Source organism: Meles meles, chromosome 3, assembly GCF_922984935.1.
Source record: "Meles meles chromosome 3, mMelMel3.1 paternal haplotype, whole genome shotgun sequence".
In the NCBI taxonomy this organism is placed as follows: Eukaryota; Metazoa; Chordata; class Mammalia; order Carnivora; family Mustelidae; genus Meles; species Meles meles.
Window position 1 is genome coordinate 184019139 of NC_060068.1, and position 15836 is coordinate 184034974.

Consider the following 15836-nt stretch of genomic DNA (forward strand, 5'->3'; position numbering starts at 1 on the left):
CGTGGAGCCAGGATGCTCCAGGGTGCAACGTCAGTGCCAAAGCCGAGCAGGGAAGACTGACAGCAGCCCCTGAGAGCAGTTTCTCCCAGGTCATGGGCCCCCGGAGTCGGGGAAGCCCCCACCCAAGAGCTCGCAGCTGGGAGCCTGCAGTCCACTTGGGTCTAACCCCCTTCCTCAGCCCCGCAGCTCTCACTGAAGCCCTCTGACAGAAGCAACCCCAGGAATATTTCTGGGGACTCCGCCTAGCCTTGGAGTAAACAGTGCCGTGTCCTAACGGCCCTGAGAGCCCTGTGTCCTGGGAGGACAGAGCTCTGGATTAGCTCCGACTCGGACTTCGTTAAATACACACGAAGGACAGAACCAGGGTCACCGCTGCCAAACCAACAGGGAAGGAGCAGAGAAAAGCGCTGCAATCTCGTTGGGGCAGAGGGCGGGGGAGAAAGCCCAGAGGACGGACGTGCCGGCCGTGGAGCCCCACGTGCAAACAGCACCCAGCAGAGCGCCAGCGAGCCCGTTCAAAAGCGGGCCAGCGGCCGGGAGGAGGCGGAACGCGTGAAGGAACGGGGTGGCCGGGGCCCCAGAACACGGTGGGGCCGCGGTAGGAGCCGACACGGGCTTTCTGTCAAAGGCACTGTCCGTTTTTTCTGAAGGCGCAAAATGCATGGGCCAGAAAGAAAGACTGCAGTGCTGAAATGTTACTCTTGCGTATTTCATAAACCTTCACGCGAAAAGACAAGCCACAGAGAAAATCTGCGACTGAGGAGATGCTGCTCTCCTGATAAGAAGAGAACGTGGACAAGTCAACCAGGTGGGCCGACAAGTGTGAGAGACCAGAACGGGGGCAAGTGGGACTCCAGGCGGGGGGCTCCCTGCATCCCCAGGAAGGCTGTGGGGGCCCCTGCTGACCTGCAGCCCACACGCCCCTCAGACTGCGCCCAGGGCTATTCCCACAGGGAGCCCGCCTCTAACCCCTCTCAGGCGGGGGCGTGTGACCTCAGGCCCTCCAGGACCTCGTCCCCACCCTCTGCTTGTCCTCTGGCTCCGCCCACGGGCCGGCCTCGGCCCTGCAGGCTGCCGTTCTGTGACGTTCTGTGGGCGGCCTTGCCCACAGACTTCCACCCGGCTATGCTCCCCCACTCGGTCTGTGTCGCATCTGCCCCTTCCCGTGTGTTGCAGAGCCGCGTGGTTCTGGGCTCACGTGTCCCTGCGCGCCTGCACCAGCGAGCTGTCTTTCCTCACGTAGCCCTGCCGCAGCCCTGGCATGCAGCACGGGCTCAACGACACTGCTGATGGCTGGCAGAAAGAAGGACACACACATAAGACAACTCGAGACCATCTCACCCCCAGGTGGACAAGACCCAGGGGCCTGACCATGCTGAGTGCTGGAGGGCGTGAGACCCGGTGGGGGCTGGTGGACAGCTGCTGTGGCCCGAGTGTCCCTCAGATTTCATGTGCTGAACCTTCCCGCCAGGCCGTGAGAAGGGGATCAGCGCCCTGAAAACAAGAGACTCCACAGCTCCCTCACCCGCTCACCCACGTGAGCTCCCGGCGAGGAATTCACCACCCTCCACCGGGCCACACTGGCCACCCGATCCCATAGCTGAACGCACACGCACGGCACACGTGCACGCGACATACACAGCTCACATGCACACACACGGACACGAGTGTGCGGCACACACATGCTCACATGCGTGCACACACGCACGGCAGACATGCACGCTTACTCACGGGGACCAGGTGTCCGTTCCCTACGGGACAGGGCAAGTCTGGGATATCCTAATGGCACCTGGGAGGGTCGCCCAACCCTGAGTGATGGGGAGGAGAGGGACTGGCGTGTGGAGGAGGAAGTGGCCGCCGCCGTCCTGGAAACTTTTGGTGCCAGCCTGTTTATTTCTGCTTCTACCCAGAAGTAAGGACCGTCTCAGAATGTAAATTAACCAACACACACAAAAGGAAGTACAGTTGCTTCATTTGGAAAATCAAGAAGACATTTGCGTTTACGGTAAACATGATTTAACCTGGGATTTATTTTATATCAATACTGCATATTTAATACATACCTCCGTATCAGAAATATATTTGAAGGCTCTTTCCAAAGGCAAGTATTAGAACAGTGTTAAAAGTTTCATTAAAATATATCCACTTTTTAAAAAATGCAACAGGTCAGTCTGGAAATCGGAAACTTTTTTCCTCTAGTAGAAGCTGTAAAAGTATAAACTGTAACTTGTGTTCATGTCCTTCTGTCCATCCATGCCCACACTATGTTTGATTTTAATTAATACCTTTTCTAGCATAGAAGCAAAAGCTAGGAGACAACAGGAAAACGTAAGCCTAGCATTGGTATGCTGACATTTTAGAGCAAAAGTGACCACTTTGCAGCTTCCACATTCCTTCATCTTCCCACACAACCCTTTTTAGGAGGGGCATGTGCTGACTCAAGGACATTTTCGGGTGCTGACCCGGAGTATTCAAGGGGCCCAGGAGGATGGTGGGCATCTTTAGAACACAAGACCCCAGAGCCGACTTCCAGGTGTCGAATTCTCCGTTAGCACAGCAGGACCCATCTGCCTGCCGACTGCTGGCTTCAAGAGGCTTCTCCCTGGGGCTCTCATCTGGAGCTCATCCGGGGTCACGCGTGGCCTGGCTACAGCGTGCAAACTCGCCAATGGCGTCTGAATCTCACCTTTTCGGTCCTGTGTTTTCTGAGTCGCATGTTACACGTGTGCAGTTCTCCCCGTCTGCTGCACCCTGAGGTGGGGAAGGCAGGCATCCCTCTTGGGGGAGCCCCCGTGCATCTCAGGACACAGTTCTGCAGCCAGCTGGGGTCCACTGGGTGGCTCCTCCACGGAGGAAGGGTGAGGCTTGCGGCCCTCACAGATGGGGAGCCCAGGGAGGTGCATGGTCCCATGCGAGAGAGGGCCAGAGCTTAGGTGCCGGCTTTGACTAGGAAGGAAGGAAGAGGAGTCTGGGATTCCGCCCCATGTCTCGGGGAGCCGGGGTAGGCTGTGCTCAGCCTGAGAACCGCGGGAGGTGGGCCCAGGCCAGTCTCCGGCAGGTGTCCCTCATGACAGGTGGGGGAGACTCTGGTGGGGGCAGTGGGGATAGTACAGTACCAATGTCACCTTTGGCGAGTGAGGTGAGTCAGGGAGAGGCGAGGGAGGTGAGTCAGGGAGAGGCTGCTGGGCTGGCCCTGGGGGGGGCCACATGCTGACCACTCCCAACCCTGGGCTCCAGAGGGTGACCGTCTTTGCCACTGCCATGAGGATGTCTTCAGCTCCTGCCATCCCGCAAGGGGGACCCTTCTGCAAAGCTGGCAACGTGTTCAGGGGCACCCCGGGTGGTGCCCAAGTGTCCACAAGACCCGGTCCTCACAGCCGAGCCCCGAGTTCTGACAAGGGGACCGTGCATGAGCTCAGCTGCAGGCTGACAGCCCAAAGCCACGGATGCTGGAGCGAAAGGCCCCCGGCGGAGAGCAGAAGTACCAACGGTGGAGAGGCAAGTCCTTCCCCCGGGGGCTCCTGCCGTCTCCCGAGACTCCTGGCAGGAGGCAACCTTAGGGACAGATGCCCTTGTCCCCGAGGGGCAGGAGTGTGTCCACCACGGCACAGGCGGGCTTGGCGGTGGGCTGCACGCTGGGACAGCCCTGCCGGGGACAAGGGGCCGTCGCTGGTGCTGATCACGGGAGATGCCGCTTTCTGAGTCAGTCTTCGCATCAGGCCTCCTGTGGTCAGAGCATATGACCTTCACAGTTTTCCTAGAAAACATCCCGTCCATCTTCTCTCTAGTGAGTCTTCCTTAGGTGGCGATTGAACTCTCGTTTGAAAACCGATACACAGCCTCCACGAACAACTTGACTTCCTGCCTCTTTTCCCTACATTTTGTCCTTCCTTCTGCTTCCAAACCTGGACTCTGTAAACTGGAGCTTCACCACGTACTGGACACGGAGTAGCATGACCACCTATGGAGGCCCCTGATGATGCCGGACAGACTTGCGGGAGCAACGGGACATTGTCCTGCCCGTCTCCACCCTGGGCAAGGCCTCAGACTCAGCTGTGGGGTGGAGGGGAGCTGCACACAGTACAGAGGGTGGGACCCAGCGCCAACACGCTTTCGCCTGGAACCTTCCAGATTCCTACCACGAATGGCAGCATGATCACCTGTGGCTCGAGAGAATTACATCCCTCACTTACACCGAGGGTCATGGCCACCCTCTGCCATGCCCTGCACAGAGCGGGTGGCCTGCCATCGCAGCGCAGGTGAGCTGGGAAGCGGGCGTGGGGAGCACTGGACGCTACTGCGTGACGCGGCTCGGCCGGGAGCCCACTGTCCCCCAGAGAGCGGCGGATGCCCTCCAGGCCGACTTGCCTTCCTTGGGCCCCTTTGTGAAAACCTTAATCTTTGAAAGAGAAATACCGCCCTACCTGGACAGACTTCAGACCACTTTGCATTTAAGAGCCTGTGCGACGTTCTACCAAAACCAGACTATGCCGTCGCACGCACTGCCCACAGCTAACGGAGGACGGAGCTGGGGCAGCCTCGCAGAGTGTCCCTTCAGAAAGGCTCGGGTCCTGTGCGCACCGCCCCAGCTGAGTGTGGACAGAGGCTAGCTTTGGAAGCAGCCCACCCTATGGCAGGAAAGCGCCCTCGGGGGCCTTGGGACGCATCAGCATTGCCACAGCGCTTTTGGGGAACATTCCGGGCACCCCGCCCTGGCTGTGACTGGCCCATGGTGGTGAGTCCAGAGGCTCTCGTTTGACGATGGGCACGGTCCCTGGAGCTCTGCAGTCACAGCCCAGTGCAGGGGGCTGGTGTCCCTGCGCACAGAAATGGGGGGGAGGATCTGGCTCAGGAAGGCCATGCGTGCGCTCCAGGCAGGCGCAGTGTGCGGGGCGGAAGGGGACCAGCCCCCGCCCAGCTCTGAGGGGGCCCCTGCTGCTCAGGGGAGCCTCCAGCAAGCTGCGCCCCAGGTGCGGAGCGTACAGGTGGGGCCTGGCTTCCAGCTCTGCTTTCAGGTGCATCCTGGTAGGGAAAGTGACCATCTGTCTCTTGGCCACGCCACTGGCTCCCAGCCACACCTGGCTTGGGGACACGGAGTAGCCGTCCGCTGCGTCCTCAGACCCAGAGTCACTCTCCACTTTGACGGGCACGTCAAGTGACACGGGGTTGCACAAGGATCCCGAGGGCAGAGGCCCACCTCGAAGCTTGGGGTCCTCAATGGAATAGCCTGCCACTGTGAGACGCTGCCCTCTGGGCTGAGGGAGCCCACCGTCCAGGCTCCCCTGGGGGAAGGGGCAGCTGGGCGGAGGGCACGCCTGGCCCTGATCGCCGCCCTGCAGAGCTCCGCTGGTGCAGCTGACGTAGGCACAGGGAGAATGGCCTCCTGGGGGACAGCTGGGTGTATTTCCGAAAGCAGTCACGCCGCTGGTGTGAATGGGGCCCTGCACGCCTGGGCAGGGCACGCAGGAGCCTCGGGACACGGCGCACACGGAAAATGGGACACTCTCACCGGGCCCTGGCTTCAGCTTGGTGCCCCCGTCCTGGCCCTGCTTCCCTGGCATCCAGCTCAGAGGCTTCACGGGTCCAGGCGCCTCGAAGCAGCAGCTGTAGGCGTGCATTTCCCTCCGCCCCTTGGCTCCTGAGCAGCCACTGGGCACCCTCCCGTGCTCGTCTCCTCCTCTGTCCCTGAAGAGAGGAGACGGCCATCAGACAGAGAAGGGAGATCTGACCCCCTCGGGTGCGGTCTCTGAGAGAAGGCACTGAATGTGCACGATACTGCCAGGCCTGCGAGGGCGAGGCGCCCCAGCGTGACGCCCGCTGCACCTGCAGTCCAGCGCCACCAGCGGCCCAGGACCTTGGTGCCAGCGCCCTCCTCTCCTGTGACGACCCTTCCACGGCCGGCTGGCCGGACACCCACGCGGGGCTCTGTGAGCCCAGGCGTGAGGCAGGGGTGCAGGGAGGGGCGTGTGCCTCCCCCGCGTCCCCAGGGAATTATCTCCAGGAGGCCTGCGCCATGGGTCAAGGGTCAGACACACCCCCAGACGCAGATGCAGACAGACGCCCTCTCCCCGGCAGCTTCCAGGAGCCGGGCCCTGTCGCTGGTGTGCATGCGGCGGCTCCCGCAGCACCTGAGGTGACGGGGAGACCGTGGCCAGGAGAATGGGTGCAGCCCTGCCGCACAGCCAGGCCAGTCTTCCAAGAGGAGCCCTCCTGGTGGCGGCAGGGTCCTGTGGGAAGACGGAGTGGAGAGTGTTTCTGAGTGCGGGTGAGGGCAGAGGACAGGGTGGCCACCCAGGGTCCAGGCTTCAGGCGAGGGTCCCGGCAGCCTGGGCCACACCGCAGACGTGGAAGGCCACAGCGTCTGGGGTGGGAAGCATGTCAGGGCGTTCTCCAGGTGTCCTGAGTGTTGGCATTCCTGCCTGCAGGTAGGAATTCTGAAATTCTAAAAGCAAGGCTCACCGGTCACGGTCAAGGCCACCAGACTGGCAGTCAGTGGCCCTTCTCCTCTCTAAGGCCCAGCCGGGCCTCAGCACCACTTACCCTGCAGCCCCCTCGGGCTCAGAAACAAGGTCGGGGCCACCTCTGAGGCACAGGCATGGTGCCCTGGCTGGAACCCGGGGCCAGCGTCCCGCGTCCGCTTGTGTCCTGAGCACTGGAACGTTTTCTCCGTTGCTCCTCCCTGTCAGGATTCGGAGAGGGTGCTCAGCACGGATGCCCTCCAGCCTGGGTTTTGGAGCAAGGCACCACAGCACTGGGGCAGGGAGAGCCCCCAGAGGGGCACAGACACATTCCAGCCTTTCAAAACACATGCCACGGTGTTACCCAGAGAAGTACCTGCGAAGCGGCTGGGCTGCCCGTGGAGTTCCAGCTCACACGCATGTGCGGCAGCTCTCGCCCTGTGGAGCGCGGATAACAGAACACACGCAGGTCAGTCTGTGCGGGGACGGCGCCGTGCTGGTGTCACGGCTGTGTCTAGGGGAGAAGATGCTCTCGAATTTCTTCTGTCTTTCCTCAGCTGCAGATCTGCTGAAAACTCCAAGTCACATAATTTCTCAAGCCAGAAAAGGGCTAATGAATTTGCTTCAGAAAGCAGACATACACACAAAACGTGCTTGTGTGTTTTTCTCGATGACCACAATGAAAACAGTCAACTTTTATGATTTCCAGTGTTACATTCCATAAACTCACCAAGAACACTGAATTAGTGAATAGTAAACCATCTTCCATAGGGCAGTGCGCATACACACACGGAAATCATGGCGCTCATGATATTAAATTCCAAGCAAACTCATCTTCATAGATGCTATTTCATTATTTTCAAAAGAAAAAAACAAGGCTTAAGTGACTTCCTTTAGGCCACCTCTCCAGCAGTTGTCAGTGCTGGGACTCAAATCCAGGCCAAAAGACCTCAGAGTCAGAGCTCCCTAGAGTGCATGTTGCTCCCTCCCCAACCTCTGGTCACATCGGTAAAGACAGAGATGGGGGAGCCCAGACTGGGGGGGGGGGCAGGGAGGGGGCGCAGGTAGGAATTCTGGAAAACCAAGGAAGTGGAAACATTATTTGCTTCTCTCTTAAAATGTTGGGTGGGAGCCTCTGTCCTCCGCTTTCCAGGTTTCGACGATATCCTGTAAGATCTGATGTCCAGTACTCACTGAACTGTCCTGTGTGCACGCTTCCTACGCCCTCAGGGAGGTCCCTGACAGGAGTGCCGGGCGACCTGCTGAGCCACACCGGTCCTGCCCCCACTCCAGGTGAGCGCAGCTCTGTGCCGCGGCGGACACTTACCGGTTCGGGAACCCGGGGCAGCGGAAGCCCACTTCGCACCCCAACCTGGGTGAAAAGCCAGGAGAGGTTAGGGTTCCCCTCTTCCTTGGTTTTAGAGGGGAAACATATGGAAAAGAGGAAGCTGAATGTGAGTTTCAATCGCGATAATCAAGCCAGAACCGGGCTGAGGACAGGAAACTCGGGGCCGGAAATGAAGCCGGGAGTCCTTCAGAGCGCTGGCCCCGGGGCGGGAGGCGTGAGGGGCAGGGCAGAGACCCCAGGGTCCTGCAGGGGGGGCGCTTCCGTGCTTCAAGGGCCAGCTTGGTCCCTCGCCTGTTTTTACGGGCTTGGCCCTTGGGCGTCCTGGTTTTCCTCCCTCACATTTGGGATGTACCGTGTCTTTCAAAATAAGAGGGCGCATACAGTCTCAGCCAGCGGGCACGGGGGCGGGAGGGGGGCTCTGTCCCAGCAGCAGGGAGGCGGCAGAGCACGCTGCAGGGGCCGGGGTGAAAGCCGGCCGTGGGAGCCCTCCGGCCACAGCAGATGCTCCAGGTTTTCTCAGTCTAAAGGTCGGCCCGAATGAGCCGAAGGGGAACGGTGGACTCTGAGGAGGGATGGACAGTCCCACCCACAGAGGGAGGCTCACAAATGTGGCCCTGGGGCAGGAGAGAGAAGCCTCCCGGGGAGGCCCTCCCGTCCCGGGGCCACGTGGTCGGGTGGGAGGGTTGAGCAGGAATCCCCTGATGGGGCCACAGGGCCCTGGGGCTCCTTCTGGATGGGACCCAGGTGTGGGGGAGGCTCGAGCCAGATGTCAGGCGACAGGTAAGCAGGACCCTCCTGCAGGACTCAGGGTTACGGAGGGGATCCGGGTGGGCGTGATGTTTCTGCTGTGATGTGGCCGTGAGCACAGAGTTACACTCACGACGCTGAACGTGACAGGCAGAGAGGTTGGATCAGAGCTAACCCTCATCTGGCATCACGGACCTGAGAGCTGAGGGGCTCAGACCAGCCCCTGTGTTCTGCGCTCGGACCCCTCCCCATCAGGCAGTGGGTTAAGGGGCCGGCACGTCCAGAGGAGGCACCAGGAGCCATGAAGCCAACATCTCCGGTAAGGGAGGGGAGAAAGAGTGGACTGTGCCCCCGCCTCCGGAAAGCTCTCAACACGGCATTAATGGGGCAGCATCTGAGCCCAAGGCTTTCCCTGGTGGTGGGAGGTGGCGGGGGGAGCAGGGGCTTCCCAGAGGAGGAGATGCCAGGGCTGGGAGGTCCTTGGACAGGTCACCATGTGCTGTGTCAAAGGCAGGCAGATACCCACTGCTGAGAAAGCCTCCCCGCTAGGGCGAGCGTCCCAGGGCCCTGGCAGAGGGGACTTGGCTAGTGCCGCTAGAAAGCTCTACTGGTCGATTTAAATCAGCCTGAGAGCACAGCCCTACTTCGAGGGCTGGTCCTAAGCCCCGGTGGGACTTGGATGAGGCACCCCCGCAGCCCGTGAGCAGCTGGCCCGACTGAGCCCCACTCCAGGGACCCCCACTAAGGCATAAAGACTGGGTTGGGGACTCAGAGGGCCTCGACATGTTGTCCCAGTAGCTGGTACGGTCAGATGTCAGACTTCCTGCCCCGGCCCTTGGTCTCGCTCACTGAGGTGTGGACCACACAGACACACATAGGTTTTTTAGAGAGAGAGCCCGCATGGGGTGGGAGGACGGGCAGAGGGAGAGGGAGAACCTCAAGCAGGCTCCACACCCAGAATCGCTTGGGGCTTGATCTCACGACCCTGAGATCATGATCTGAGCTGAAATCAGGAGCCGGTCACTTACCCACTGAGCCTCCCAGGCGCCCCTGCAGAGGCACATTTTGAATTACTCCCAGGACACTGATCCACACAACACAGACCAAATGTGTTGCATAAAGTGAATTGCCAAGAAAACTTGATCCTACACTGGAAAGCCCTCTGAGGGAAGTCTGGGGCCAGCAGAAGGGGCATTTGTCCCCTGCGGGGACACCGGTCCACTGCATCCATCCCCATGCTGAGCCTGGTGTGGGGAGGGAGGACCGGAGCATAGGAAACAAGGCTGCGGCCCCCAGCCTCCCAGCTGTGATGACAGGACCCAGGGCGCTGGCTTTGAGACCGTGCCTGAGGGGGTTAGGGACACGGTGACGCAGGCAACACACAGCAGCACCGTTCACAATCGTCAGTTAGAAAGCATTTCTGTCCTCTAAGCATGTCTGTGTTTTCTACACAAGGTAGTAGCTTAAAAAACCCCAGCCTCGCGGTGTTATTGCTGGTCAGAAATGAAGAGAGACTGGACAGAAAATACTCCACGGGGCCTCCCCCCGCAGCAGGGAGTCTGGCTGCCGCCTCAGGGGACCCACACTCACTTTGCGTCCATCGCGGCCAAGACGTCCCCCCTGTGCTTCACCCTCAGGAACGCGTTCTTCACTTTCGTCTCCGCCACAGGAGGCAGGAGGACAGGCACCACAATGCAGAACAGCGAGAGCCGAGGGGGCAGGACTGTCCCCGACGCCGCCTTCCTCTTCTGTCCGAACAGGAATTTTAGTTTTCCTTGAAACTGCATTGTCTGGCGTTTGAAAGACAGAAAGGAAGGCGTGTCCACAGGGCCGATTAGCGATGCTGTCTGAGAACGCAGGACGTGCATTCTCAGAACAGAACCCGAGAAGAATCTTATCCCGAGTCACTAAGGAGACACAGACCAAGGATTCCTCCATGCTTGGCCCGCTGGGGATGGGAACTGTCCCAGGGCCTTCAGAGCGTGTCACAGTTTCTCTGCGGTCTCAGGAATATCCTTTAGCGGAGAAGCGTGTGCTCGTGTGCGCACTCCTGAGCGTGCCCGAGTGGGAACCTCGCCCAGCGAGCACGAGTGTGCGTGGCCATGGGCGGTCATGGGCCCCCCAGAGCCAGCGGCCAGCTCTTTCAGCTTTAACTGTCCACTTCAGACTCATCCCTGCAATGATGACGGAGCCCAGGGACCCCTTGATTTTATCTAGAGTATACAGAGTGAGTTAAACAGCCGACAAGTAATTTAGGGGTTTGTGATAAAAGAAAATAAAAGCTCTTTCCATGGTGGAAAAGTTCATCTAAATTACTAAGTGCCTTCCGGGCATGTCTGCCCTCGATGAAAGAATGACCCCACAATGTGGCCCTCTCTCCTTTCATCTGTCCAGCCCTCCAACCCTTCATCCCCTCCCTCTCTCCGACCCTCCATCCAACCATTTACCCCCATCCGTCCCCCACCTCCCATTATCCGTCTGCCCGTCTGCCCATTCGTGTACGGATTTACTGAATGAACGAACATTTGCAGAGCGTCTACTGCTTGCCGGTCACGTGCTTGCGGCGAGAATACAAGCGGCGTGCTGGGATACGCGCACCATCCAGCTCTCCAGAGAAGGAAGACCTGATGTGGAATGTTTGCCAGTTTCTTTGGGGGAAATATTCCTATCATGGCTGATTTTAAGCCATCGAGGAAACGTCAACTGGACCTCTAATTCCTGAGTAACGGTGGGCTCTCACGGGCAGCCTGAGCCAGTCTGGGTGGTCGTACCACTCTCACCTGTGGCAAGAGGGTGGCTTCCACAGTCACAGAGGAACGCCAGGAGGAGCCGTGGGTCACGCACGCTTGCCTGTTCTCCGTGCGTCCCTTGTGAACGCCTGAGCCCTTTCCAAGTGTGCGCGGTAACGAATTTCATGGATTAGTATCATTGCACGTTTTCAGACAAATTTCTTTTGCTTGTTTCCTCTATTCAGTGCATTGTTTTTTAGTTTCATTTTGCCCTATATTCTAATTTCTTCTTGATTGTATAGCAAAATCCAATTTTATTCATCTGGAAATAAGAATTTCCAATGTACCAGGAATTGGTTATCCAATTTTAAAAAGTGCACATCCCTTATAACGCAATAAATAGTAACTATATTCGTTTCTACAAATTCAGAACAAAATATTAGCAAAATAAAAGACTTCTAGGTCAGCAACCCCCTGAAGAAGGGACGAGCAGTGCCCGTGTGCTCGGAGGCAGCAGGCCCGGGAGCACAGAGCAGGGGGAAGCTGCTGGACTCGCGGAGGCGCTGGTGTGCACGGAAAGGCCTGCAGAAGCGGACGGTGTTCCGGCCTCTGCCGCCGGCCTGAGCCTTCCCGGGGGCCCCAGAGGGCTTGTGGAGACAGCGCGACCGTCACCCCCGGCGACCTTCTTCACTGTCCCCTCGGATCAGGCGAGTAACGAACGGATGGCGGAGGCAGCAGACGGCCCTCACGGACCACCACCGAGAGGCGGCCTGGAGCGGCTCCCTGAGCGGCCGGGCTCGGGGCGAGGGCAGAGACACCCGGCGAGCTGCATGGCCCCCGCGGGTGACCCGGGACCCTGGAAGCGCAGCGAGTCCACCAGGACCCCTAGTGTGGCGAGGGGGCGGCCAGGCCAGGCTCAGGGCGAGCCCACGTGGAGGCAGGCCTGAGTCCTGGCGAAGGTCCGCGCTCGCCGGGCAGAAGCCTGGGGAGGCCGCGCGGAAACCGCAGCGAGGCCGGCGCGGGGGCGCTACGGAGGGACCCGCCGTGCGTGGTTCTCCCGCGCGCCCGGATGCGCACCCCCTGCGCGCGCTGCTCTTGCGACAAAAGGAAAGAAAGAGCCCAGAGGAGCGGGTCGGGCGCGGCCGCGCAGGCCTCCCCGAGCCCACCGCGCGGGGCCCTGACTCGGCCTGACCTGGCTCTGCGGCGCGCCCTCGCACACCCGGGCCGAGAGGACGGGCCAGCCCTGAGCGCCACGACGGGGCAGCGGGGGTCCCCTCCGGCCGCGGGGCTTCCGGAGCCGCTCGCAGCCGTCCAGGCCGGCGCCCACCGCCCTCCGGCCCCGGCCCAGCGCCTGCCGGACGCCCGCAGCCCGGCCCGGCGCCAAGACCCGGCTCGGGGGCAGCGACGCCGCAGGGGCCGAGTCCAGGTGGGGCCGGAGGTCGCGGTGTGGGTCTGCGGGCGAGGCCGGGGGCAGGGCTGGGGCGCAGCGGGGCGCCGTCAAGAGGGCCCCCCCACGCGGAACCCCCCAGGCGCTCGGGTGCGCCCCTCCCCCGTGGGTGGGGGCCCAGGGGTCCGCCTGCAAGACGAGAGACCGAAAGCCGCAGCCGGCGTGGGGGGGGGGGCACGGGGCGATGCCAGGCCGCGGGGTGCGCCCCGCAAACGTCCCTCAAGCGGCCGCGAGACCCCAGGCGGACCGGGCCGCCAGGGGGCGCGCACTCAGCAGGAGAACCGTCCGCCGGGGGCGCGCACTCACCAGGAAGCCCGAGGTGCTGTCCAGCAGGCAGCGCACGCGGCACACGAAGCAGCGGGTCAGGAAGGCCGAGAAGTCCGCGGGCGCGGCGGCGTCTCCCTCCTGCGCGCGCAGCAGCCTCCCCAGCACGGCGTCCTCTGCGGCGGCGGAGAGACCCGCGGTGAGCGCGCCCGGGGCGGGGTGGGGGGCGCGCACGGCCACACGCGGCCTCCCCGCGCCACCCGCGTCCGCGCCGCCATCGCCACGCGCAGCCTCGCACGCCCGGGCCAGAGCCCGCACACACGCTTCCGGAACGACCCACCGCACACTCACCGCCCGCCCCTCACACCGCACACGCGCGCCCCCACACCTCCCCCGAGCGCGCCCTGACAAGGCGGCCCCGCGGTCCGCCGCCCCGAAGCCAGGCGCGCAGGCTGGGGCCCGGCCGTCCCCGCGCTCGGCGTCGTGAGCGGAACCAGCCGAGGCTGTGCTGGAAGCTCTTCTCGACCCGTTCGCAACTCGGGGCGCGTGGAAGCGCCGGGAGCCCCGGGGGACGCCGCCCTGCCCGCCCTCCCCGCGACCTCGCAGGGGCAGGGACGCCGGCCCAGCTGTCGGGACTGCGGCCGCGGCCTGGGAGGAGCCCGGCGGGGGCGTGCCCGCAAGGGGCGGGGTCTGCGAGCGCCCGCGGCCCGGAGGGGTCTGCCCCAGACGGTCCGGAGGGGCCGGAACGGGGCGCCGGTGCGACGGAGCCGGGCGGCGGCGGGGGCGGGGGGCGGAAGCGGAGAAGCGTCCGCGCCGCGCTCAGGAGCGCGCACGCCGACGTCTCTCGGGGGCACGCGCACGCCTCGCGCCGCTCGGTCTGGCCGCGCCGCGGAGGCCCGGAGACCCACCTGTGTCCGCGGGCAGCGGCTGCCCGCACGCCGCCCGGGGCGGGTCCATGGCCCAGTGCAGCTGGCGGCAGAAGTCCTGGCGGTCGTCCACGTGGATGTAGTCGTAGACGTTCTGGTGCATCACGTCCGTCTGCAACAGGCGACACCGCTTGAGGGCAGGCGGCCGCGTGCCCGTCCGCCCGGGGGGAGCCGCGGCCGCGAAGACGCGTCTGGGGGGGGGGGGCAGGGCTTCGGCGTCCGACTCCTGCGAGGCCCAGCCCCCACTCGCGCAGGCCGCGCTCTGGGGCGGAGCAGGAGGCTCAGGACGCAGCACCGCCTGGTCCAGGGCACCCGCTTCCGCAGGACTCGGAGAGCTCCCCGGGCTGCGTCCACGAGACACGGACAGAAGAAGCGTCGCTGAGAAGGGAGGTGCGAGCGGCCAGCGGCGCAGGAACCCTCGGAGCCGATGAGAGCCTCGCCGGGCCCCCCGTCCCGGCACCTCCAGGCCCCGCGGCTGCTGCTTCCCAGGATGCGCGAGGACGCGCCGGCTTCCCACCCCTCTAGTCCTTTGTCCTCTCACCTGCTTGAGCCCTGAACACGGAGGCCGACCCTCAACGGCACCGGGTCTGCCCTGGGAAGCTGCAGTTCAGGACGGAGAGGCCACACTGCGGGCTACAAAGACTGGTTTCCGAGGAACACGACTATGCGACTGTCAGCACAAGGGCTCTCAGAGGGCAGAGCAGATTGCCCCCTGCCCTGCCCTGCCCTGCACGGTGTCACCCATCATCCACACCGAGAGCCTGGCCCACCACCGGCATAACCTGCCAGGTGCCCTTGATGATCTCTCCGGAAGGGGCCCTTTCTAAGTTTGTGTCATTTCCCAACAGGATCCTTATGATAATTAGATGGAGAGAAAGTTCCTGAAGGATTAAGAGCAGAAATTAGGTTACTTTGAAAGAAAGTCACTAGTAAACTCACCCAGACTGGATGAGACCCACCATCTTTTCAAGGGGCTGTACCATGGCTAGCGTTCACTGGGACCCCCAAATGTCAAAAGGCAGAAATGCAAGGAGGCAGAAAAGGAACATAACCCTAACTTGAGAGCTGTACTACAATCACCCGTGCACTTCTTCGTCCAAAGAGACTGTTTTCAGAGAAAGACGTGGTCACAGAGAGGTCAGAATGCTTCTTGTCCTTGGCCGTTGTCATCCAGGGTCAGAGGCTCTGGACGCGAACTTGGGGCCAACAGGCAGAAACAACTGTTTCTGAAGTGGATTCAAGAAGCGGATGCATCAGGCTTTCCCCAGTTCAAGACTCGGGGGCTCCCACTCCCCTGCCAGCTCCGACCTCACGTGGCGGCTCCTATGGTCCTGTGTCTGCTTCCCACAGGGACACTTCCTAAGAAACTTCTGCAATTCAGTACAGCACACGGGCGGAAAAGCGTCTGAATCAAAAGCACGCAGTCGGGAGTGAGTGCTCAGTGTAACCCCCACCCGGATCAGGAAACGGAACACAAAAGCCTCCCAGAGCCCCCTTCCCTCCAGCCTCCCGCGGGTGGCCACGGTGCAGACGAGGCTGCCGGCTGCGCATGTCTGTCAACGGCATGCTGCCCTTCCGTGTCTGTCCTCGTCATCGCCGCAGTTGTGACGTTCACCCGTGCCGTGTGCGCGGCCGCGGTTTCTCCTGCCCCCAGGGTGTTTCCACCTGATTACCCCACTTGGCCCCTTCGCCCTGCCACCTCGCGTCGGACGGCGTCTCTGTCGGGTGCACACTTGGCGGTGGGGTTCCCGGGTCGGGGCGGACGACACCAAGCAACTTTCCAGAGGGAGTGCCCAAGTGGGCCACCGCGGCGGTTCTCCCCGGTCCAGTGCTTCATGTTCCGGCTGGCGCGCGGCACTCCCAGCTTCTTTCTCTGCGCTGCTGTGGCGCGTGTGCCACCGGTTCTCACTGTGGCTT

General features: G+C 61.9%; 1 protein-coding gene across 3 annotated transcripts in view; it reads right to left on the reverse strand.

Annotated features, from left to right (window-relative positions):
- Positions 1-2001: 2001 nt before the first annotated feature.
- The window catches only part of AHRR (aryl-hydrocarbon receptor repressor), a 70734-nt gene continuing 56899 nt past the window's right edge, over positions 2002-15836 (reverse strand). For 2 of the 3 annotated variants that reach the window (XM_046000603.1, XM_046000604.1), the window contains exons 6-11: positions 13902-14031; positions 13036-13169; positions 10144-10343; positions 6835-6896; positions 6541-6679; positions 2002-5685 (exon numbers count right to left, since the gene is read on the reverse strand). In XM_046000603.1, the coding sequence (XP_045856559.1) occupies positions 4629-5685; positions 6541-6679; positions 6835-6896; positions 10144-10343; positions 13036-13169; positions 13902-14031 (1722 nt within the window). In that variant the 3' untranslated portion in view covers positions 2002-4628. Of the gene's footprint in view, positions 5686-6540; positions 6680-6834; positions 6897-10143; positions 10344-13035; positions 13170-13901; positions 14264-15836 lie in introns of all 3 variants that reach the window. The other variant, XM_046000606.1, reaches the window with a different exon arrangement.